This window comes from Mya arenaria, chromosome 14 (assembly GCF_026914265.1).
Source record: "Mya arenaria isolate MELC-2E11 chromosome 14, ASM2691426v1".
NCBI classification, from domain to species: Eukaryota; Metazoa; Mollusca; class Bivalvia; order Myida; family Myidae; genus Mya; species Mya arenaria.
This window is the reverse complement of record NC_069135.1, coordinates 29,174,026-29,198,115: the sequence shown is the minus strand read 5'-3', so window position 1 is coordinate 29,198,115 and position 24,090 is coordinate 29,174,026. Positions and strand designations below refer to the sequence as shown.

General features: G+C 36.2%; 1 protein-coding gene across 2 annotated transcripts; it reads left to right on the top strand.

Annotated features, from left to right (window-relative positions):
• Positions 1–705: 705 nt before the first annotated feature.
• Positions 706–23,800, top strand: LOC128215818 (uncharacterized). 2 transcript variants are annotated; one of them, XM_052922427.1, is made up of 10 exons: positions 706–823; positions 4,098–4,266; positions 8,514–8,654; positions 10,784–10,885; positions 11,857–11,985; positions 13,846–13,989; positions 16,423–16,537; positions 17,920–17,973; positions 18,669–18,758; positions 20,804–23,800. In XM_052922427.1, the coding sequence occupies exons 1-7, from the start codon at positions 794–796 to the stop codon at positions 16,455–16,457; spliced, it is 750 nt and encodes a 249-aa protein (XP_052778387.1). In that variant the 5' UTR covers positions 706–793; the 3' UTR covers positions 16,458–16,537; positions 17,920–17,973; positions 18,669–18,758; positions 20,804–23,800. The 2 variants fall into 2 exon arrangements, with proteins under 2 accessions (XP_052778387.1, XP_052778386.1); XM_052922426.1 differs by having other exon boundaries at positions 10,751–10,885.
• The last annotated feature ends 290 nt before the right edge of the window (positions 23,801–24,090 follow it).

Below are 24,090 nucleotides of genomic sequence, written 5' to 3'. Positions count from 1 at the left end.
CCGAAAGCCTGTTAAGTTTAAGAACTTTCGAGATACCGGGGTCTTTCAGATGAGGAATGATGGCACGTTTGTGGTCAGTACAGTCGTTTAATTTGTCGAACTACGTCATCTCTTTGTTCTGGTTATGTCTATATGTTTTCCATAGTTTTCTTATTAGTTTCACATGTTCTGTATTTCGGTTATATCGAATGTTCGTTATCTCGAAGTATTTTCCGAGGTCTAAATGACTTCGACATAACTAGTTTCAGATGTACTTTGAAAAAACTATAACAGCAAATAAACCTATTATAACACGCAATTTTCTGTTCGAATTTGGAATCGATTATAATTATTCTCAAAAAAGTTTACATTCAATCAAGTTTATACTTTTCAGTTTTAAGCTTCGCTATTAAATCATAACTTTCCATATATTTGCATAGTTTTGGTTATATTTCTTATGCATAATATAATATGTTGTAATCAGGGCGTTAATCATCAAACATATGGTACCGTATTAAAATAAAAATCGCTATCAGTTCATCATTATATTACATGATAATTTCTCGAGGACATTGATATTCCTACGCACAAATATGCGTCAGACTGCGCAATTGTCTACGTGTGCATCTGGACATTCAACTTTGTATATGCGCGCGCATCAGAAAACGACAGCTTTGTGAGCGTGCAATGGATGCTTTGAATGAAAACCAGCCCATAGGATTATTTTCTTACGTTCAGTATAAATTGGTGGTCAGTAGAATTTTGGGGGATATTGCGGGTGTCTGAAGAAAAGTGTTGTACTTGGATATTACAGATGTTCTTTAAAATGTTGAGGATATTTCTCGTAAATTAAAATTTAATTATAAATATAAAATAATTTGCAAATTGTAATACTGTTTTCTAAATTATTTCATTAAAACAAATGTTTTACCAATCTAAATTCGTTGTCACATTATAAAGTAATTGAGAAAATTGCAATTCAGGTGTGGTCTATTGTTTACATTAAAACTAATGGTGAATAAGTTATGCATTTTTAAGTAACATAGTCGTGTTTAAAATAATAGTTATACCGTATTGGGTAAAGCGTATTTATTCAGTCCAATAAAATGCAAATATGAATGAATAGTGCCCAAATATAATTAAATATAAAATGTTTATAAAAGGATCTGAGGAGAAGGATTTCAAATGCTGATATAAGTTCCTTCTCATGATGCGGTTGCCTTGTTCTAGATTGCAAATCAGTTCGGTAAAATAGCTATTAAGGTTACCGAATACGAGAATACTTTCTTTGTGTTCTTGTATATATTAATTCTAACACAGAACGGTAACCAGTAGTCAGGGATATTAGTAAAGTGCGTCTCAGTTACTGGACGGTAGGCTTGGCAATACGGTACAAAACGTATACTAAGCATTATGCATTACCCCGTTTCGCGCTCGTAGTGTGTGATTCAAAAGAGTAGGTACACCTTTTCTTTTTTAATACAAGCAAAAATTGTTCAAATTGATAAATACAATGCCAATACATATTGTGTATGAATAGAAGTGAGACAATTTATTTACTCTAAAAAGTGTCAACTCGAAAAGGCAATGAGCCAATAAACAAAAATACAGGTAGTACGACGCCTGCTGTGACTTCAGAGCAATGGGATGCACAACAGGAACCTGGGGGTTTTGGTGTAAAGTGCGTTGCAATTAAAGTATAAAAGCAGGTTTAAAATTATGATACCTTTTGAAATGGGGCATAACTAAACAGCCCTTGTTTGATGGTGCCGCAGCAGAGCGCCAAATTGCCTGTATACTGTTTAAGCCTGTTTTGGGGAGGTGCTTAGACCCGGTAGCTACCAGCAATATTGAGAAAAGCCGATATCACAGTTAATGATACCGATTATGTTTATACCGAATTTTCTTCACATTTGGTAGCGGGTAATATACTAATCTCTGAAGAAATCCCGCTATCAACAGACCCGGTACCAATGTCCACAATCTGCTATGCTTTTGAACATGCTATAAAACTAAATCGTGAGTTAAATTGAAAGGTATTTTTGTGTACAGTACAAGGTAAAGTGATCTTAAATGGGCATGAATTTGGAAATATATGATTAACAGAAGAAATAGGCTATTCCTATATTAAGCTCATACGAATTAAGAATTTTGATAATTATTTCCAAACATGGTACTCGGAAATGAATAATTTCTCTTAATTAAAAAAGTGCTATAAACAAACAAAAGACTTTAAAAAGAGACGAATAAAACAAGAATAACTGAGAATATGCAAAATAAAAGTTTCGAAAAAAAATCGCATCAACAGGCTTTTGAAACTGGAAGATATACAAACACCACACAAAATTGAAGACTGTGTAAATCTTGTAATATGTAATATTTACATTCACACTTCATTCCTAAACGATGGTTGATGTTTATCAATTGCACTTTATTACTGTATAAAGTGCAATGGCATTTCCCATCGATATCGCGTGCGTTTGTTCGATACTTCTGTCCTGTCATTGGGCGCAATAATATCAAGGGGCGGGGCGTATTTACTACGGAACTATTTTTTAATGAAATCGTAGTACAATTATTGGCAACATGCAAAACTGTTATTTGCAGTAAAGCAGTTAAAACAAAATAAGCAACGATAATTTGATTGATTTTAATGTTGATAATTTCACGATGAATGGAACAGTTGAAGAAACGTTTGTGTTAAAAATTGCTGTTAAATGCCACGAAAATGCAAAAACAGTTAGTTCAAAGTAATCTCTATAACGGGTGCTTGTATGACGTCATGAGTGATGTCATTGAAAAAGTTTTACATTAAGCTCGATTCGGGCTGCAACATAGCTAGGCAGCTGCATTTTGTTTCGACGCCATTTTTTGCAGTGTTCATTCGTTTTGAAAGTGTTGTTTTTTCGAAAATTGACTGGATTACTGGGATTATTAACACACAATACCTATTGGGTAATCAATTAATTACCTATCCAGTCCTACTTTAACCACTATTTGTTTTGATAACTAATTTAAGCCTGAAAATTTTGTAAACATGTTCTTGATAAAATGTACAGCATCTTCAGCATCAGAGAAAAAATATTTGAAATTTCTTTGTTCATTGCATACGACATAATGGAATCATGTCCATATAACTTTCGGCCAGAAACCAGGTCTCTCAGCCTTCATTGTTATGATGCGGGCCCTGAAAGCGCATATGTAAAACAAACCGGGCATTTACGGCACGTGAATTTACTGAATAATACACGTTTTCTACCGATAACGCCCGGGTTTTTGCGTTTTAATACACCACGATAACGGACCGAAAACACACATTGTCTGCAATAATACGTATTCATAATATTCTTGACCTTGAAAAGATAGAAAATAAACATATAAATAAGGAACTATTTTATCTGTGCATTCATTGTCGTATAAAATTAGGTTACGATAGCTGTTCTAATTTACCCTACGTTGAGAACAACGAGAGAAAGAAAAGAGAAAATGCTCTTGAATAATCAATTTATTTTAGCAGAAATGTAGATTTAAATGAATGTAAATATAAGTATTAAAATTCGACATGTTGCATTTTATTGGGGTATGATATGCAACATGTCGAATTTTAATCCTTAATTAAATTGAAACAGACATTTTTTTAACAAATCAATTATCAAATTTGACACTTTACTGAGTTCAACAAAAAACAATCTTAATACTAAAAAAAAATAACGTGTACGATAAATTTAAACTCACTATTCGGAAGGCAAATTGGACAGTTTTTAGTAAGGATCTGTCCACGTTCATCTGATATTATGTAGACGGACATAAGCTCCTAAGACATTAGACCTTGAGCTGAAATTTGCATAGGCGGACAAAAGTATTTTCATGATATTGTAAATGCAGACGATAGCCCCTTAAACATAGGATACTAGCCACTCAATATTAACGCATATGGGCAATTTACGCATCACATTTCTGTGTACATCACCTATGGTATGTAAACCATCTGTTTGTCATTGTCATCATTGTGATGAACCAAATGTTAAACCTTAATCAAACAAACCTAAGAAGTTCTCGTAAATTCAACAGTATTCTAATGGAACAATTTTTTAACCTATTTTTTCATGTTTAAACAGACCCTCGCTCTACTGGCATCTGTACAATGTGGCCTGTGGAATCATCCTTTTAATTCTGAATACTACGAGGGGGAATCTGAATCTGATTCCAGCGAATCATCAAGCGAATCCTCCAGCGAATCCTCCAGTGACACCTCTGGCTGTGATGACAGTGAGCCACCTTGCCCATGTAAGTAACAATAGTGATCATTCACGTATTAGTTATAGTTAGATGACATGAAGTAAATTCTTAATGAATAATAATGTCATCTAACTGGCTAAGAATACAATCTCATTGGCTGATACATTGACAACGCAAAATCTGACGCAGGGAGTGTGTATTGGATGAATGGCAGTAGGCGGCCCTTAAACACCCGCGAAAGGTGAAATTCTTAATGATTAAGTCAAGCGCTTAATGATAACATGTCTTTAATTTCATTGGCATAATAATCCATGTAGGTTGTATTCTAATATAGTGTATTGTCTCGCTTAGACGAATATTATTTGACCGTGTACTGTGATGGTACACGTCTAAAAAAATAGTTCTGTTATGTGCTGATCTTTACATAAAGGCATTGTCTTTGGCAACATGTGTATTCGGCTGCATGTTTGTATGGAATGGTGTTCAGGTAAAATATGCATTTTGCTTGAGGTCGTTTGTATCTTGCCTTATGACCACTCCATTCCGCCTGTTAACATTGTATGTTCAATTCTGATTATTGCTTGTTGCCTGATGGTATGTGTATTAAGCTTCCTTACTATCATTCCTTTGTTGAACAATACAAGGCTGTGTTTACAATGGGTGCTAGTTATCGCGTTGAGATGGTTGCATCATGTACACTGTGGTCTGTCAAGTGTACACCTGAAATATGTTTTCACCATTGCAACATTCGTTCATGTCTTGTGTGTATAAATGTACCCTTCTTTCCTGCCTGGATGCATTCTAAATATGAAACAAGGTGTCGAGACGAAAGAGACAGGCAGATTGCGCGTCTTCGCATTTTTTACGAAAGGCTCTGGAAAATCTACGATTGAACTAGTACAGGAGCTTAAGGTAACTTCCCTTTGTAGCGAAAAAGCTAGGATGTCTGGTTTCACCTCATAGGCGTCTGACTCATTGTTAGTGTCTAAAATGTTGATTAATATTGTTTTGGGTACATAAAATGAGATAAACAACACATCTAAAGGTATTAAATGCCTATGATATACAAGAAAGAAACAAGGTTTGTAATTCACTCAAGTGCAATTAGGCTGTATTCCATCCCAGTAAGGCCGCATTCCACACCAGTGCATTAAGGCCGCATTCCAGTTCAGCGCAATAAGGCCGCATTCTACTCCAATGCACTAAGGCCGAAGTCCACTCCAGTTAGGCTGTACTCAACTCCGGTAACGCCGTATTCTACTCCGGTTAGGCCGTATTCCACACCAGTAAGGCAGTATTCCACTCGAATAAAGTCGCATGCCATTCCAGTGCAGAAAGACCGTATTCCACTCCGGTAAGACCGTATTCCACTTCCGGTAAAGCCGCATTCAACACAAGTACAGTTAAGTCCCTATAACACAAGTAAGGCCGTATTCCTCTCCAGTAAGGCCGTATTCCACTCCAGGAAAGCCGCATTCCAATCCAGTAAAGCCGTATTCCTCTTCAAGGCAGTAAGGCCATACTCCACTCCGGTAAGGCCGTATTCCACAACAGTAAGGCAGTATTCCATTCCCGTGCAATAAGACTACAGTCCACTCCGGTAAGGCTGTATTCCTCTCCAGTGCAGTAAGGCCGCATTCCGAAATAGTGCATAAAGGCCGAATTCCACTCCATTGCAGTAAGGCCGTATTCCACTCCAGTGCAGTAAGGCCGTATTTCACTCTAGTGCAATAAGCTCGCATTTCTTTCCAGTGCAATAATGCCGTAATCCATTCCAGTGCAATAAGACCGCATTCCTTCCCAGTGCAGTAAGGCCGTAATCAACTCCAGTACACTAAGGCCGTATTCCACTCCAGTGCACTAAAGCGGTATTCCACTCCAGTGCATTATGACCGTAGTCCACTCCAGTGCAATAAGGTCGTATTCCACTTCAGTGCAGTAAGGCCGCATTCCACTTCAGTGCAATAAGGCCGCATTTCACTCCACTGCAATGAGGCCGTATTCCTCTCCAATGCAATAAGGCCGTTATTCACTCAAGTGCACTAAGGCAGTATTCCACTCCAGTGCAGGAAGGCCATATTCAACTTCAGTAAGGCCGTATTGAACTCAAGTTCACGAAGGCCACATTCCACTTCAGTGCAATAAGGCCGTATTCCACTCCAGAAAGGCCGCATTCTACATCAGTGCAATAAGGCAGCATTCCACTTTAGTGCAATAAGGCCTTATGCCACTTCAGGCACTGAGTCCGAACTCCTCTCCAGTAAAGCGGTATTCCTTACCAGTAAGGCCGTATTCATCTCCGGTAAGGCCATATTCCACTCCAGTGCAATAAGGTCGCACTCCTCTCCAGTGCAATAAGGCCGTTATCCATTCCAGTGAACTAAGGCCGCATTCTTCTCCAGTGCAATAAGGCCGTATCCACTCCAGTGCACTAAGGCCGTATACCACTCCAGTGCAATAAGGCCGTATACCACTCAAGTGCAAAAAGTCCACATTGCACTCCAGAGCAATAAGGCCGTAATCCACTCAAGTGCACTAAGGCCGTATTCTTCTCCAGTGCAAAACGGCCGTATTCAACTCCAGTAAGACCGCATTAAACTCAAGTGCACTAAGGCCGCATTCCACTCCAGTGCAAAAAGGCCGTATTCCACTCCAGTAATTCCGCATTCCACAGCAATAAGGCAGCATTCCTCTACAGTGCAATGAGGCCGCATTCCACTCCAGGCACTAAGTCCGCATTCCACTCCAGTAGAGCCGTATTCAACTCCTGTAAAGCCGTATTCCACTTCAGTGCAGCAAGGCCGTAATCAACTAAGGTAAGGCCTAATTCCAATCCAGAAAGGCCGTATTCAACTCCAGTAAAGCCGTATTCTATTCCAGTGCTGTTAGACCGTATTCCACTCAGGTAAGGCACTATTTTACTCAAGTGTAGTAAGGCAGCATTCCACCACAGTGCAGTAAGGCCGCATTCCACTCAAATACAGTAAGGCCGTATTCCACTCCAGTGCATTAGGGCCGTATTGTACTCCAAAGCAATAAGGCCGCATTCCTCTACAGAGCAATTAGACCGTATTAAGGCCGCATTCCGCACCAGTGCAATAAGGCGGTAATCCTCTCCAGTGAAAAAAGGCCGTATTCCTCTTCAGTGCAATAACACCGTAGTTCACCCGCATTCCACTCCAGTGCAATAATGCTCTATTCCACTTCAGTGCAATAAGGCCGTATTCCACTCTTGTGTAGTAAGGTCGTTGTCTAATCTAGTGCAGTAAGGCGTATTCCACTCCAGTGAATTATGGCCGTTATCCACTCCAGTAGAGTAAGGCCGTATTCCACTCCAGTGCAGTAAGACCGTAGTCCACTCCAGCGCAATAAGGCCGTAGTCCACTCCAGTGCAGAAAGACCGTAGTCCTCTCCAGTGCAGTAAGACCGTAGTCCTCTCCAGTGCAATAAGACCGTAGTCCTCTCCACTGCAGTAAGACCGTAGTCTACTCCAGCACAATACGGCCGTATTCAGCTCCAGTGCAGTAAGACCGTAGTCCACTCCAGTGCAGTAAGACCGTAGTCCACTTCAGTGCAGTAAGGCCGTAGTCCACTCCAGCGCAATAAGGCCGTAGTCCACTCCAGTGCAGTAAGACCGTAGTCCTCTCCAGTGCAGTAAGACCGTAGTCCTCTCCAGTGCAGTAAGACCGTAGTCCACTCCAGTGCAGTAAGGCCGTAGTCCACTCCAGTGCAGTAAGGCCGTAGTCCTCTCCAGTGCAGTAAGACCGTAGTCCACCCCGGTGCAGTAAGACCGCAGTCCTCTCCAGTGCAGTAAGACCGTAGTCCACTCCAGTGCAGTAAGGCCGTAGTCCACTCCAGTTTAGTAAGGCCGTAGTCCTCTCCAGTGCAGTAAGACCGTAGTCCACCCCGGTGCAGTGAGACCGTAGTCCTCTCCAGTGCAGTAAGACCGTAGTCCACTCCAGCGAAATAAGGTCAAAGTCCACTCTAGTGCAGTAAGGCCGCATTCCACTCCAGTGCAGTAAGGCCGCATTCCACTCCATTGCAATAAGGATGTATTGACTATTTTAATTATAATTTTATTAAGTGTATATGAAGTTTAAGTGGGGCCAATTTGGAAAATTTGACAAAATGATACTTGCTACCTCACTCGGTTGAAATGGCATAAAGATTGATTATTCATTATATGACATGTCTTCAGATTTTTATCGCCATCCCCCGTAGCTGTTTTATTAAATCCTACCTTATTTTTTCATTTATTGTTGTTATCATGACGTTTGTGTTTGCCTATATTTTAGCGCTCGACGTCGGCCAGTGTTGTGACGAATGTCCACACTGTACAGATGTACATGCCAAATGTGCCGCATACGGAAAAAGCAAAATATGTATCTGCAAAGACGGCTTCATATACGATTATCGATCCGAGTGTTGTATACCTGGTTAGATTAGTTTTCATTACTTCAATTATATATTAATAACAGTGGTTGTATACCACATGATAAACAATTTCATAAATTCTACGTCGGAAGGCAACATTTTCCTTCCAATGAAGACTTTAAACAAAGATAACTTCACTATGTCTTCACCATTTTAAATAAACCATAACGCCGCTTACAAAGCCTCGATTTCGGTCATTTACCAGAGTTCAATTCCTGAAAACACTTCGACAAACCGTTCACAAAAGCACCGCCTGACGGAGCACTGTAAAAACATTTTTTTGGAACAGGTTTGTCGAAGTGTTTGAGATAACTTATCGCCTAATCAAAATACGGTAATGAAATAAAGGCGGGGCTCTTTAAGCAGCACAGAATACTCTTTTTTCATTTAATGTGAAGACAAATAAAAGTTATCTTTGATTTAAGTCTTCATTTTAAGCTAAAATTTGCCTTGAAACATTTATGACGTAATTTATCACGTGATATATACACACACTAATTAAGTATTATTGAGGTATTACGAAGTTATTGGGTCGGGATGTATTTCGTTGGTCGGGCGAACGGGTGAGCGGGAGGACGTCCGATTTTCAAACAGGTGTTTTTCTGTTAAAAAAACTTTAGTTCGAATTGATGGATAACTTGGCTTACTGCGTTGTGGTATTTAAAGATTCTATTTTTAGATAACATTTACATAATTCAGAGTCCGCAAATTTTCCATGTTTCTTGTTTGTGATTGTTTGTTTATGTGTTTTATGACTTTAGCGTTTACCCAGTGCCATTAAACCGGATTAATGTTTAAACATTTTGCTACTGAGCCTGTTTCTGTAGTTTTTCACATAAGTATTCAGAAAGAACCTTATTTGGACATAACCTCATAGTTCATCATTAAGAGATACAATATTTCTAGTGTGAGGTGGTATCTTATCCTGTCACATGGTACGCGAGAGAAACTAATTTGGGTACGCATGCTAGAATTTATTTGTATCTTAATGCTGCCTAAAAATAACTTTTTATCACATGGTATGCTTTAAAAACGTGTATAAACCTAAATTTACACAGTAAGAATTTATTTGTGTCTTAATGCTGCTTAAAAATTACATTTCATGCCATAGTACGCTTTGAAAACGTATATAAACCTAAATTTACACAAACTACCATTTCAGATAAAGAGGTGAGTTAGGTGTCTTACCCTATCGTTGTGTTATCAATTATAACATATATAACATAATAAGTATTTGTATTACTTAATGCTTTATCATGTTTAGCTCTTTGGTTTTTAATGATAAAAACAAAAACAAAAAAAGCCATATGATTTGTGTTGAGATGAAAACAATAACCAAAAAAACAACAACCTTACTTAATAGCTCTTTGGCCACAAAATCCTCAGTCAAAAAAAACCAAAATATCTCTCTTTTTAATGTACACATATCACATGCTTTCTGTTCTTTGAATTATTAATCATGAAGCAATTTTATATAAGCTTTAACAATTTTCTTTTTTTCTAACAATGGTATCATCTGTTGTTTAGTCCTTTTCATGTATCATGTCATAACAGTATCGACATTATGGCGTTGTTCATAAAAATAATGTAATGGGTAATCAATATGAATCAGACATAGGAATAATCTCGATTTTAACATTTAAAATGCACTAACAATTATTTGCATACTTATGATTGATAGATTTTCGCATAATTATATCCTAAAAATAACTGAACTCCAGCTACATTCGTACTTGCTCTGCTCGACATGGGCGATCATTGCTAGCATTAAACGTTTTGATGGTAGAAACGTATTAACACATCATATCTTTTCTAAAAAAAATGACAGTTTATTAATAACACTGAAATTTCAATGTCATGGCAATTCCTGCCACCCAAGTTTATTATGTTTCCTTTTATTCGAGTTATAATATTATACAACGAGGGTGAATATAATCTCTGGCTAGAGAGTAATATTGTGTATGAATTGTCGTGAGACGGCTTTGTTAACAAACTGTAGCGCCTGTTGAGACGATCCCGTTGCTCTTAATGATCAAATAGGTACGGGAAAGAAAGACTGTCGAATTATAACAGAAATCCTCTCTTTTCAATCCAATTGATGGATCCCTTACGCCGGATTGTCCGACGACAGATGTTCCTCCTCCGGATACGACGACTCAGCCGCCGACGCCACCTACGCCACCAGCCTATTGTGGTGAATGTGAGGTCATAAGCAACGTAGACCAAACTTGCAGTAAGTGTCATGTGACCTGGTTTAGTTTAAAGGGCCTCGTTATATTGACATTGAAATAATACATAGATTTCATAAAGCTCTATTTTCAAAAATAATTAAAAAATACGACAGCGAATGGTTGTTTTGGTGGACAATGTTAGTAATACTATTGAAAAAAAAAATACGAGTCCCTTTAATTTAGATTGCTTTGTCCGCCCTTGAGATATCATATCAAGCAAAGTTTTTTAATTAAATCGATAACAGTGCAGAATAATATAGACAATAATACCTTCGTTATATTGTCCTGGTGACCTTCGATTATGCGAAGATAGCTTAACGCGCCCCTTATGCCCCCCGTGTAAACAACGTTGTTAACTTAGTTCTGAACCACTGGGCCATAAGTCGCGAAATTGGTCCTGTGGAAGCATTAACATTGTCATCGAAGAAATAATAACAAGCGTGAGGATAATTATATTCATACTGTTTACACTGTGTAAAATTGAATCAAAATAGCTTTCACTGCTTGGGCAGGTTTTCATTTTTAAATTAAATGTCTCACTTATCTTGATGATATACTCGCTTCAAAACATCGGAATACTTTATTTTTATTGATTTGATACAAAATACATGCTATGTGAAAACACTTATACTATTCTTTTAATTTGACTTAACAAGTTTTGATAAATTGACTTATATTGAGTGAATACTTTATTGCTTTTTAATGAATAACGCCTCAACTTATCAGCCATGAACATGTCAATTTAACCTCATCACGACTCATTTTCATTGTTGACGTCATATTGAGTAAAATTCACTTTCAAATGGCAGTGTCTGTTTTGTATAAGGCGGTGCTTTTAAAGCGGCATGGACTTCCCTTTGTTTGGTTCAAAATGGTGAAGAAAAATGAAAGACATCTTTGTTTTAAGTCATCATACGAAGCAAATTGTTGCATCCCTACGAAGCATTTATGACACACTCGTGCTGTCTTATAGTAAGTGATGGTCACGGGGAGCCATGCCAAGCCGATCCCGACAGCTGCTGTGGAGATGATTTAGAATGTGATGGGACATGCCAGTGTAAAAATCGACAACTTGAGTACGACCATTATGTGTCTGCTTGCTGTAAGTCAGAAAAGCATGAATATGTACCAGTCAATTTTAACCACGCCCCCCCCCACCCCCGGTCCGGGGGTATACCGGGGATAACCGGGGAAGTATAGTTTTACCTTCCAGGTGACTTTGTTTTCGTGCTAAAAGGCGGGGAATAGGCCTTGCCTAGGGTCACTTGGGTGCGGGGGCATTTGGTGGGGATTTTACAGGCAGTTCGTTCTCGCAGGGCGGAAATTTGACCCGGGCTTGGCTGGACCGAAAGTCAACGTCCCCGCTATTCCCCGGACCGTGGTTACAATTGATTGGTGTATAACAGTGAAGTAACTTATTATCTGTGGCATTGTACTTAACTATTATAACGTATTGATTCTTGTAAAAACTATTCAGCAATTGTTATGTAGCAAACATTATGTTTGCTGGATTTAGTTTGATACGAATAATCGTTCTATCATTAACAGTGTTATTCATTTTCTGGTTCTTCGAAATAAGCTTTGTTATAGATATTCGTGTATTCTTTTATTATTTCTTACTCCAAAATCAGCTCTGTTATAGATTTTCATCCAAAGTGACGTCCTTCATTTTCTCGTACTTCAATGTCAGCTTTGTTATAGTTCTCATCCAAAGTGTAGTCCTTCATTATCTCTTTCTTCAAAATCAGCTTTGTTATACTTTTCATCCAGAGTGCAGTCCTTCATTTTCTCGTACTTCAAAATCAGCTTTGTTATAGTTCTCATCCAAAGTGTAGTCCTTCATTATCTCGTACTTCAAATTAAGCACTGTTATAGTTTCTTATCCAAAGTGTAGTCTTCCATTATCTCGTTCTTCAAAATTAGCTTTGTTATAGTTTCTCATCCAAAATGTAGTCCTTCATTATGTCGTACTTCAACATCATCTTTGATGTAAATTTTTATCCAAAGTCACAGTAGTTCTTCACTTTCTTGTATTTCGAAATCAGCGCTGTCATTTTTGAATTTTCATCCCATGTGTAGTCTTTCATTTTCTGGCATTTTGGAACCAGTTTGTAATAGATTCTCATCTTATGAGTCGTCCTTTATTATCCGGTACTTCGGAACCAGATTGTAGTAGATTCTCATCTTATGAGTAGCCCTCTATATCCGGTGCTTCAGAATCAGCTGTGTTATAGATAATATTTATCTATTTCCATCCAAACGTGTAGCCATTGACTCTCTTATCGTTTTAAGTCACTGAATACGACATTATTGTTCTTGAAAATAGAATAGCGCTGAAAAGGGCACGCTCATGATTTCGAAAAATGCCTTGTATGACGTATTTATGTGTCTATATCAAACATAAACACACACAGTGGCTGGGCCAAGATTTCAACGACAGATTGTATTAAAACAAAACGTATCGAATATCAAGGTCCTATATTCATCAATGGGCAAGTGCGCTTTTAAGCTGACTTCATCTATAAAGACTAAGTTGTTATCTTGCAGGCGGAGACGATCTAGGAGATCCCTGCTTCGATCTAGTGGCGATTGGTCGTACGTGCGAGTCTATAATATTACGACTTAAATGATATGTTGCAGGTAGAGATGAGCTAGGAGATCCCTTTTCAATCAAAGTGCGATATAATTGGTCGTACTTGCGTTGTTTAAGCGAGTCTATAGTATTACGACTTAAATGATATGTTGCCGGTAGAGATGAGCTAGGAGATCCCTTTTCAATCAAAGTGCGATATAATTGGCCGTACGTGCGTTGTTTAAGCGAGCCCATAGTATTATGACTTAATTGATATGTTGCAAGCGGAGATGAGCTAGGAGATCCAAGCATAAACCAAAGGCGACATTTGGTCGTACGTGCGTTGTTGAGGCAGGTCTTTAGTATTACGACTTAATTGATATGTTGCAGGCGGAGATGAGCTAGGAGATCATTGCTGCTACCCAGGCACTCCAACTGATGAATGTATGGATAGAGACAACAACACCGAGTGCGACGAGGATAACCACGTATGTGTTTGTAAGGAAGACCGGACACAGATGGGTGACGTTTGCTGTAAGTGATCTTCATGAAAATCATCTTTTAATGTTAACATTTGTATTCACGTTAAAGCATGTTATGAAGTCGAGCTGGTTTTTCTGCATGTGTATGTGTATAGGTTTTGTGTAAATCTGATTGGATTTGGCGCAAAATATAAACTTGGTCGCGTTTGTTAGAATAATTCAGGCTTGTTTTATTTTGAGACGGTTACTGGAGCGGTGTTAAAGCTGCACTCAGTTTTAACGTTTTGACCACTTTTTTATTTTTTTCTTGGAAAGTGCCAATTTTTGCGAAAATCCATGAAAACCAGTAAAATAAGACTGCTGACAAAAAATGAGATCGCAGATTATTATATTTAAGTTCAAAAGTTGATGTTTTATGCATTTTTCTATAAAACATTAATTTTCGAACGCAAATATGAAAATCTACGATCTGATATTTTGTCAGCAGTCGTATATCATTGGTTTGCAGATATTTACGCAAACAATTGCTCCATTCAAGACAGAAAATAAAAAAGTGGTTAAAATTGTCAATCGGTGAGAGTGCAGCTTTAAGTTGTTTCTTCACTTTTACATTTTTGGTGTGTCACAACAGTTACTTGTCATACATGTTGTTCAAAGGTTGTTCGTTCAGACATAAACGTTAACTTTAAAGTCGTAACTTTTCTGGAAGTTTAAAGAATGCATTTGTGATCTGCTGTATTTCTATCAACATTTAAGACAAATGTTTCAGCTATGTTTATTTATATTTAAATATGTGAGCCCATCGTCAAATAGTTCACGTTTAAAAGTTAACAACGATGCCTTACCCATACAAGCATATATATATTACACTAAATATCAATTAATAAATTAAACTAAATATCAATTAATATATAACACTAAATATCAATTAATATATTACACTAAATATCAATTGATAATTGAGTCTTTATGATATGTATGAATTGACTATTTCTGTAACATAATTGATATCACTTAGTATATAATAACCTTTTATTCTTTAATAACCTAATATAACCATCACCCTATATAACATTGCAATTGTATGTTTTCACGAAAATATACCGTTGTCTGAATACCTAAAACGCTGATGGCATTCCCACAGCATTCGCATGCGGAGCAGGCCTTACACAATCAAATACAACCTTCTTGCAGCTGCATGCTACTGTATGGCAGACAGTCTGACAAACACACTGTACAACTTAGCACAATATGAGCCTGAACTGGTGCTGTTTCAGTTGTCAGTGGATATATTAGTTGGTTACTCACTTCTTAAAAACCCCTTTCTACCGGGTTCAAAACAGTGTGTCCTTTCCAGTCCTGAACTTATAGAAATACCCGCAAACTGTACTTCAGCATCATATCACTTTTGACTAAAGCGATGTCATTCATACGTGTCTTTCTTTCTAAACGTGAATCCTTTCATAGGTTTGCCACCAACTCTATCTACCACATATTCGCCAATCTGTGTTGCTTTGATTAGTATTACCCTCATATGATGCAACACCTTTGGTTATACTCTTCGTATCTGCTTTACATTATCTTTCTTGCAAGTGCAATGAAACAAGTTTCTATCTTCGTTTATGTCAGAGCATGTAGGTCGCGACAGAATCCCAACAGCATTTTGAACCCGTTTTATACCCCGACCCCTTGTCAAACCTCCAACACTTTCTGACTTCACATTAACATCTGCTCACTCGGTATTAGCATTACTGAATTACTAAGTACTCATGATAAAATATCAAATAAACGTTTATTAGCCAGTTATTTGTGATATTTCTGTTTATATTAACGTCATTGGATTTGCTAGAAGATGCACCGTTATATTAAACATTGTATGACGTTGACTTCACTTCCTTTTATGATTATTTTTATCTTATGATGAATTATTTGATTATAAGCAAATTCCAGAAATTTCAGCTTCTGTTTTTAACCTGTTTCCCTAAATGAGAAATTTCACAGTTAGCAAAATTATTATACAATTGATATCCATGTATAAGATTATACGATACAGTTATTCTGATATGTTAATGATTAATTCTATTGTGGAATTTGGAAAATTCAAGAATTTCTCAAGTTCATGTATAGTTATAACACTTCAACCAAATAATCACCTCTCTCATTTTATGATAATCTACAACGTACATTTGTTGTAGGGCAGTTTGATATAAGTTAAATACAGTTATTTAGGTACCCTGTTAGTTTAATTTCCTCCAGTTCTTGGCAGATGATGATGATGATGATGATGATGTTGATGATGATGTTGATGATGATGATGATGATGATGATGATGACTCCAGAAGTTCCCACTTTAATTTGTTTTTATTTTAAAATTTGTATCCAAAACTCACATTTCGCAATAGATGATGAAATCATTTCTGTGCATTTTCCCCCATTTATTTGCATCTTTAGCCACAGGCTCACTGGACTAAAAACAACATTGCAGGCGCTGTTTGTCCAGTGGAAAAAAAAATGCTGTAAAACTGGGGACGACTGCGGAGACATAGAACTGGGGGAGTGCTACTGTAAATACGGCACAAAACCTGACGGTGTCACGTGTTGTAAGTCGACCAATAGATAGTTTTTAGAGTTTTTTTAGACTTTATTTCAGAGTACAATAGGCAATACGCCCATGCGTACCCAGTCATTATAATATGTTTATGCATAAAGCATAGTCAGTGGTCATTCAATGGTCATTTAATCTTCAAATCACACAATTACAAATTGGTTTAACAATCACAGTGCCATAGAATAACATATATTTTGCGAAAGGGAATAAATAAATATTATCGGATAACTTCCTTTAAGATTTATTTCAATTATTATTTTCAACCTGCACTCTCACAGATTGAACGTTTTGACAATTTAATTTTAGTTTTTGTCTTGGAACGAGACAATTTATGCGAAAATGCATGTTATAAGATTGCTGATAGAAAATACACACCCATTTTTTAATTTAAGTTCAAAAATTGATGTTTTATGCATTTTTCTTAAACCATAAGTATCGCTTCAAGCCATAAACCATTAGTTTTCGAAATATGAAAATCTGCGATCTAATAGATTGCCAGCAGTCTTTTATCACTGGTTTGCAGATATTTACGCAAAATTTGCTAATTCCAAGACAAAAAATAAAAAAAGTTGTAAAAACGGCAAATCTGTGAGAGTCCAGCTTTAACACACTATTTTAAATATCTGCGCTGCCCATTGACCTTGACATTGACCCTATGTATGTGTATATTAAAGATACACAATATAGAACTATGCAAGTTTCTTTTTAAACTTACTGCAATATCATATTGTTTTTACTCTAATGATTAAAACAAAAACAAATCCATTCTGAACTATTCGGCCTCGAAAACAGACTCGGATGTATTTGAACGGTTTACATACTCACAATCGGTATGTTTAAGTCCGCTGAAAGTAGATCGCGTAGTAATTTAATTTAGCAGTTAAACTTTATGACCTAAACTATTGAGAATCTTTAATATGATTGCAATAATACACTTCACTGGCAATTAATTTAAACTTAGATCAATAAATACAAGCTTAAATTAATTAATGATATAGTTACAAAAATACGAACTACTTCAACTGATGTACCGGATAGTAGATCACAGTAAATCTGTTAGCACTCACCAATCATTTAATATATTTTGCATTTTCAGCTATTAAATACACGGCTAAGATCTTGTTATCAGTAATTATTAGTTACCAAATGCACTATATAGTAAGTAGTTAAAGGTGAATCACTCGAAATTTGTGTTTGTTGTACAATTGTATGTATTGATTTTGAAAAAGAGTGCCTCATCAATGTTCCCCAATAACTTTTATTTTTGTTACAAACTGAGCCCGCTGGCTTGATATGATAAAGAACTAAATTGTAATGATATATCATAATATATTAGTTGAATGATTAACTACCAATAATCCATTTTATTTTTAGGCCCCGTAAAATGCCCGGGTTTTCAAGTATGTGACGAACATGGAGATTGTGTTGGTAAGTGTGCCTCCCCGCGTCATTTTAAATAGTTTTTGAATCGTTTATAAATGTACATGAATTACCATAGCGACGAAAGTGTATGAAGTGTAACGGTCACAGTCCACCTGCTAAACAAGAGTAAAGAAATGCTGTTGTTGTTTTTCAACGAATTTTTTATTGTTATATGTTTTTGTTACAAGTGCATACGTGTATCTAGTATTTTAATACACAAATAAGACCTGGGCGTTTAGAATGGATTGAAACTTTTCAAAGTGTGTTCAATTTTTCTAACTCCAGAAGTCATTTTTCTTTCAACTTTAACACGGGCTACGTTACAAGACGTGCCTAACTAATTGTATTTTATAAGGTTTATAAAAACATATGTGTCTGGTTGCCTCGGTATGGTGGCATATAACTGCCGTAAGATAACCTGATAGCGTTCGCGAATTGTTTCGTGTTAACCACTTAACGGTATAAAAAATCTTTATATATTTTACATTTTTTTAAAAAGGTGCGGTAAATCCTCGGAACGAAACATCAATTTCTTATGGCCTTAGTGTATAGTTTGACCCCTAAACGCATGTACATGTATGTTAACAAAAACCGTGTGAACAGGCTATGACGTAACGATCAGTACCACCATGTATATCATCTTTATCATCATCACCATTAGCATCGTAAAGTATATTACAAAGCATTTATTCTAATGACAGTGCCACTAGGCGGGCCATGTGGTCGGTCTGCCAACGACTGTATTAGATCAGAAGGAATAAAGTGCGAGAACGTCGTTTGCTGTCATAAATGTAAGTGAAAAGCATATGTTGCATGTATTTGGATAATGGCATTTCGTCAAGAATTTGTTAAGGCGAGCACTTATCTCCCATAAGTCGTAAAGATATTTTTTATTAAATCCCGTTAGCCATACTTTGAGGCTTTGATAATCGCTATATTTGAAAATTTATAAAGTATGTATAATTCTAACGCCGACTATACGGAATGCGCTAGAAACTACATAGTTTTATGTAGCATTAGCAAGTGTTGTTAAAGGCTGCATCCACTGCAGGCAGTCCAACGTAGTTTATTTTTGAGGAATATTTAGTGAGGGAAATATTAGAAGCGGAATAAAATACCTAAAATAGATACAGGAATGGTACACTTTGACTAAAAGCACAGTTTCAATTCACACAAGTTTCTATTTCCACTTTGTAAACAAGCAATCCTTCCGATTATACATTCAATAATCTTTTTGTTAAGGCCTCTAGAAAGATAGGTTGAAAATCGAGAGAAGCTGACACATCTGGCCTCCGGGTAGGCGTATTTATATTGCGATAAAAGAAATACAAGAAAAAATTGATGCATTGCATCAAGTCGGCGCAATAAAATTAGAAGAAAACGTGCATGTAGATTACCAAAAAATGGTTATTTTTTCAATGATAATATGTTGGGTATACATATGATCGAAGGACATTATGGTTGGTAATATTGTTACCATAGTTTAAGCCGGGAATTACAGATATTCTGTTTTTCCAAAGCTAATCCTACGGTACAGAAGAAGAAATAGAGTCAATAGTCTAATACATGGATTTCAAAAGCATGAAATTCACGTTTCATTTGTATCGGCATGTTATATGAATTCCTGGCTTTATATTGTATATGTATTTGAAACATATTTTACTCTTACGAGTTAAAAGAACAGGGATATGAATACTATACATTAAAAGGGAATAATCTGGGTTCATTCTTTCGAATGACATTTTCAAAACAAACAATACAGCTCAATGTTAATTTTTCAAAACTCCCCTTTTTGCTATCGCCAAGGGAGGTTACTGCTCAGGAGGTTAACAAACCTGAAGGATATTGTAATAGTACCGTGCAACCTTAATCTAATTTGAGAAAAGTTGCTATCAATCGGAACACCTCGGCCAGAATCTATATCGAAGCTTGCAGGAGATGGCCGAGTTGTTATGATTGAGTTGGTATTTAAAATCAAAATTTTCAAAATTATAAGCAGAGCTGTTATAATTTAAGGTTTCATTATCAACTAAAGTTTAAAGTTTTATAAAACATACTTAACCTTACATTTCATCATGCAACGTGTAAAATATTAAAAGCATTGTTCTGCAATTTATGAACTAGTCCCTTAGTTTGAATAATTCTAAAGTAATATCAAATATAGTCGACTAATAAACTTATCTACCAGGTCAAAATGTCCTCCAAAAATACTTGAATAAACCGCCATTTCGGTCCGGTTCTAATATTTCCCTCACTTAAGTTTCCGCAAAAAAAATTACCATGGAACCCCTGCATTGGCTTACATAACTTAAATATCATAAAGTTATGGCGTTCAGTAAATACCCCTTGTATGATGTCTTCAAACCAATTATCTCTGACGTCACGGGTAGAACGACACTGAGTCTCGTTGTTAAATATAAATAATACGAAAATAGTATCTTTAAGGAGAAATTTTATGTTTCAATTCAGAGCGAGGACAAATCTATATTGTTGAATGTGTCAAACTAATGATTTTGACGATGACTGCCGTTTTATGTCTATATATCAATGTTATATTGATCATAGAAAGAAAATAAAACCCTTAAAACCTTGTTATTAAACACATTCCTCTGTGTACAAATATTTACAATTTTTAAAATATGATTACAAGAATGGTGTGATAAGTTTGTATGCTAAAGAAGCTCTTATTATTAGGAATACATGCACATATTGTAGATAAACGTTTGGATTATATATAAACAACAATGTATGCATCATAGACGATGCAGATGGTTGTCCAGCTTAGCCAATTTCGATTTTTTAAAGTGACATAATGTATAAAACTATTCTTTTTCAGATGGTTGGCCAGCTTGTAATGAGAAGTTCTGTGTGTGTGAGACTGCAAAGGGATATAGATATGATGATGACTCGGAGAGTTGCATACAAACTGGTGAAAGTCATTCAGACCTAAAAAAGGATTGCCTTAGCTCAATTGGGAAAATGGAAAATTTACGAAATTTGGGATAAGCGATAACCTAATGTTATCTCTAGTTACTGTATGCCAGACAAAAGCCGTAATCCTTAATTTGTCCTCTTATAAACGACCGTGCACTCAGTTAAATGCATTTTTATTGTCACCAAATGCTTCGGAAATTGTACTTTCAATATCAAATAAACCATAAGTTCATCTGTCATTTGGTCTGTTTAAAAAAATGTATCACTTCAAAAAAACATCCGAATAATCGATGTTGCGATTCGCACGTTGATAAGTCAGAGTCTCATTCCGATACTCTGTGTACATTGAAGTCCAACGGAATTGAACTTTGTGTATTTCGAGATCATATGGAATTAATATCTGTGTACAGTGAGGTCCAATTGGACTGAACTCTGTGTACATTGAAGTCCAACTGGATTGAACTCTGTGTACATTGAGATCCCATGGAATTGATCTCTGTGTACAGTGAGGTTCAATTGGACTGAACTCTGTGTACATTGAAGTCCAACGGAATTGATCTCTGTGTACATTGAGATCTTATGGAATTGAACTATGTGTACAATGAGGTCGAATTGGACTGAACTCTGTGTACATCGAGATCCTATTGAATTGATATCTGTGTACAGTGAGGTCAAATTGGACTGAACTCTGTGAACATTGAAGTCCAACGGAATTGATCTCTGTGTACATCGAGATCATAGGGAATTGATTTCTGTGTACAGTTAGGTCATTATGTTTTAAGAATTGATCGTGTGTGTGTGTATGTGTGTGTGTGTGCGTGTGTGTATGCGTGTGTGCGTGCGTGCGTGCGTGTGTGTGTGTGCTTTCTTTAGAAAAGGGTGATGGTCTGAAACGTGATCTCTCTCAGTACATGATTGTGGATGAACACTTTTCCATTGACCGTAACTATGCACTGTCTACATATGAGGCTTGGAATATAAACAATTTATAGTGCATACTTACAGTGTTCTCTCGTCTATCAAAATGACTGTACGAGTTTGAGCAGCTTTTCTTTTGATATTTCGGTGCCGGTTTAATAATTGAGAATGTTTATAAAGGTGGTTTTGCAATCGTAACAACTCGGCCATCTCCGGAAAGCTTTATAGTTATTGAATTATGGTCAAGGTGTTCCAATCGGTAGATTGTTGAAAACTGTATGAACGTAATTAGATAATTAGATAACTAGTAGCTCTCATTAGAACAATGACTATCTGTGATAAATAATAATGTTAACATTAAAATCACAATACGTTTATATCACGAATAATAATATTTACATTATTAAAGCTGCACTCGCACAGATTGAACGTTTTGACAACTTTTTTTTGTCTTGGAACGAGCCAATTTATGCGAAAATGCATGTAAACCAATTATATAAGACTGCTGACCAAAACGCAGATCGCAGATCTTTATATTTAAGTTCAAAAAATGATGTTTTATGCATTTTTCTTAAACCGTTAGTAACGGTTTAAGCCATAAAACATTAACTTTCGAACGGAAATATGAAAAACTGCGGTCTGATCTTTTGTCAGCCATCTTTTACCATTGGTTTTCAGATATGTACCCAAATATTTGCTCTTTCCAAGACAAAAAATAAAGTTGTAAAAACGGTATATCTGTGACAGTGCAGCTTTAATATTAATGCATAACTATCATAATGATGTTACCTTCAATATCACAATGCATATCTATGATATTAATGATGTTACCTTCAATATCAGAATGCATATCTATGATATTTATTGATGTTACCTTCAATATCAGAATGCATATCTATGGACATAATGATGTTACCTTCAATATCACAACGCATATCTAAGATATTTATTGATGTTACCTTCAATATCAGAATGCATATCTATGTTATTTATTGATGTTACCTTCAATATCAGAATGCATATCTATGGAAATAATGGTGTAAACCACATTATAACAATGCTAATCTATGATAAATTAGAATGTTAACCTCAATATCACAATGCATATATATGTCCAATAATGATGTTAACGTCAATATTAAAATTCATTCCTATGTCCAATAATGGAGTTAACGTCAATATTAAAATGCATATCTAAGTCCAATAATAATGTTAACGTCAATATTAAAATGCATATCTATGTCCAATTATGATGGAAACCTCGCTATTTCTATTCATATCCATGTCCAATAATGATGGTAACCTCGATATTTCTATTCATATCCATGTCCAATAATGATGGTAACCTCGATATTTCTATTCATATTTATGTCCAATAATGATGGTTACCTCGATATAACTAATCATATCTATGTCCAATAATGATGGTAACCTCGATATTTCAATTCATATATATGTCCAATAATGATGGTAACCTCGATATTTCTATTCATATCTATGTCCAATAATGATGGTTAGCTCGATATAACTATTCATATCAATGTCCAATAATGGTGTTACCCTCAATAGTGCTATGCATATTTGTGATGAATAATGACATGTTACTGTGAGCGTAGTGATCACTGGACTGTTAACAGTATTGTTGTTATCACGTATATGATATATTTAACAAAAATGTATTTCTAGGTTTCGTTTCATGAATATAAACTTATACATGTTAAACCACGTTGAACTACAGTCGGAACTCGTAATGTCGAACTCTGTTATCTCGATGTTCTGATAAGGTCGAACTCTTTTCGGTTTAGATATACACTCCTTGTATATCAGTTAAATCGAGTGTTCGCTATCGCGAAGTATTTTCCGAGGTCCCAACGACTTCGACATAGCGAGTTTTGACTGTACGTATAGTGACAGTGTACATTTGACGTGTCTAAATTTACGTTTAGTTATTTAAAAGAATAAACAGAAGATATAGATAAAATGTGATTTACTTCTTTTCTGAGGCCACTTCATCAAGTTGGCCAAGTGAAAAATATTTATGTCTCCGAAAGAGATGAGGGTAAACATAATACATTAACATGCACCACTTCAGAAAACAAAGAGCTATTAATTTAGCCAGCCCAATCCCTTCGCACACGGCAATGACCCCATTCTGTGTGGATCATATCCTTGTATAATTTTTCTATTAGTGTATGACCCCATTCTGTGTGGTTAATATCCTGTATAATCTTAATAATATCATATGACTCCATTCCGTGTGGTTTCATATCC

Excerpts from the sequence above, each read along its gene's own strand:
- LOC128215818 (XM_052922426.1), top strand. The coding sequence starts at position 794 with ATGTTCTTTAAAATGTTGAGGATATTTCTC. Across the intron at positions 8,655-10,750 it reads ATCCGAGTGTTGTATACCTG|ATGGATCCCTTACGCCGGAT; the intron begins GTTAGATTAGTT and ends TCAATCCAATTG. Across the intron at positions 13,990-16,422 it reads ACAGATGGGTGACGTTTGCT|GCGCTGTTTGTCCAGTGGAA; the intron begins GTAAGTGATCTT and ends ACAACATTGCAG.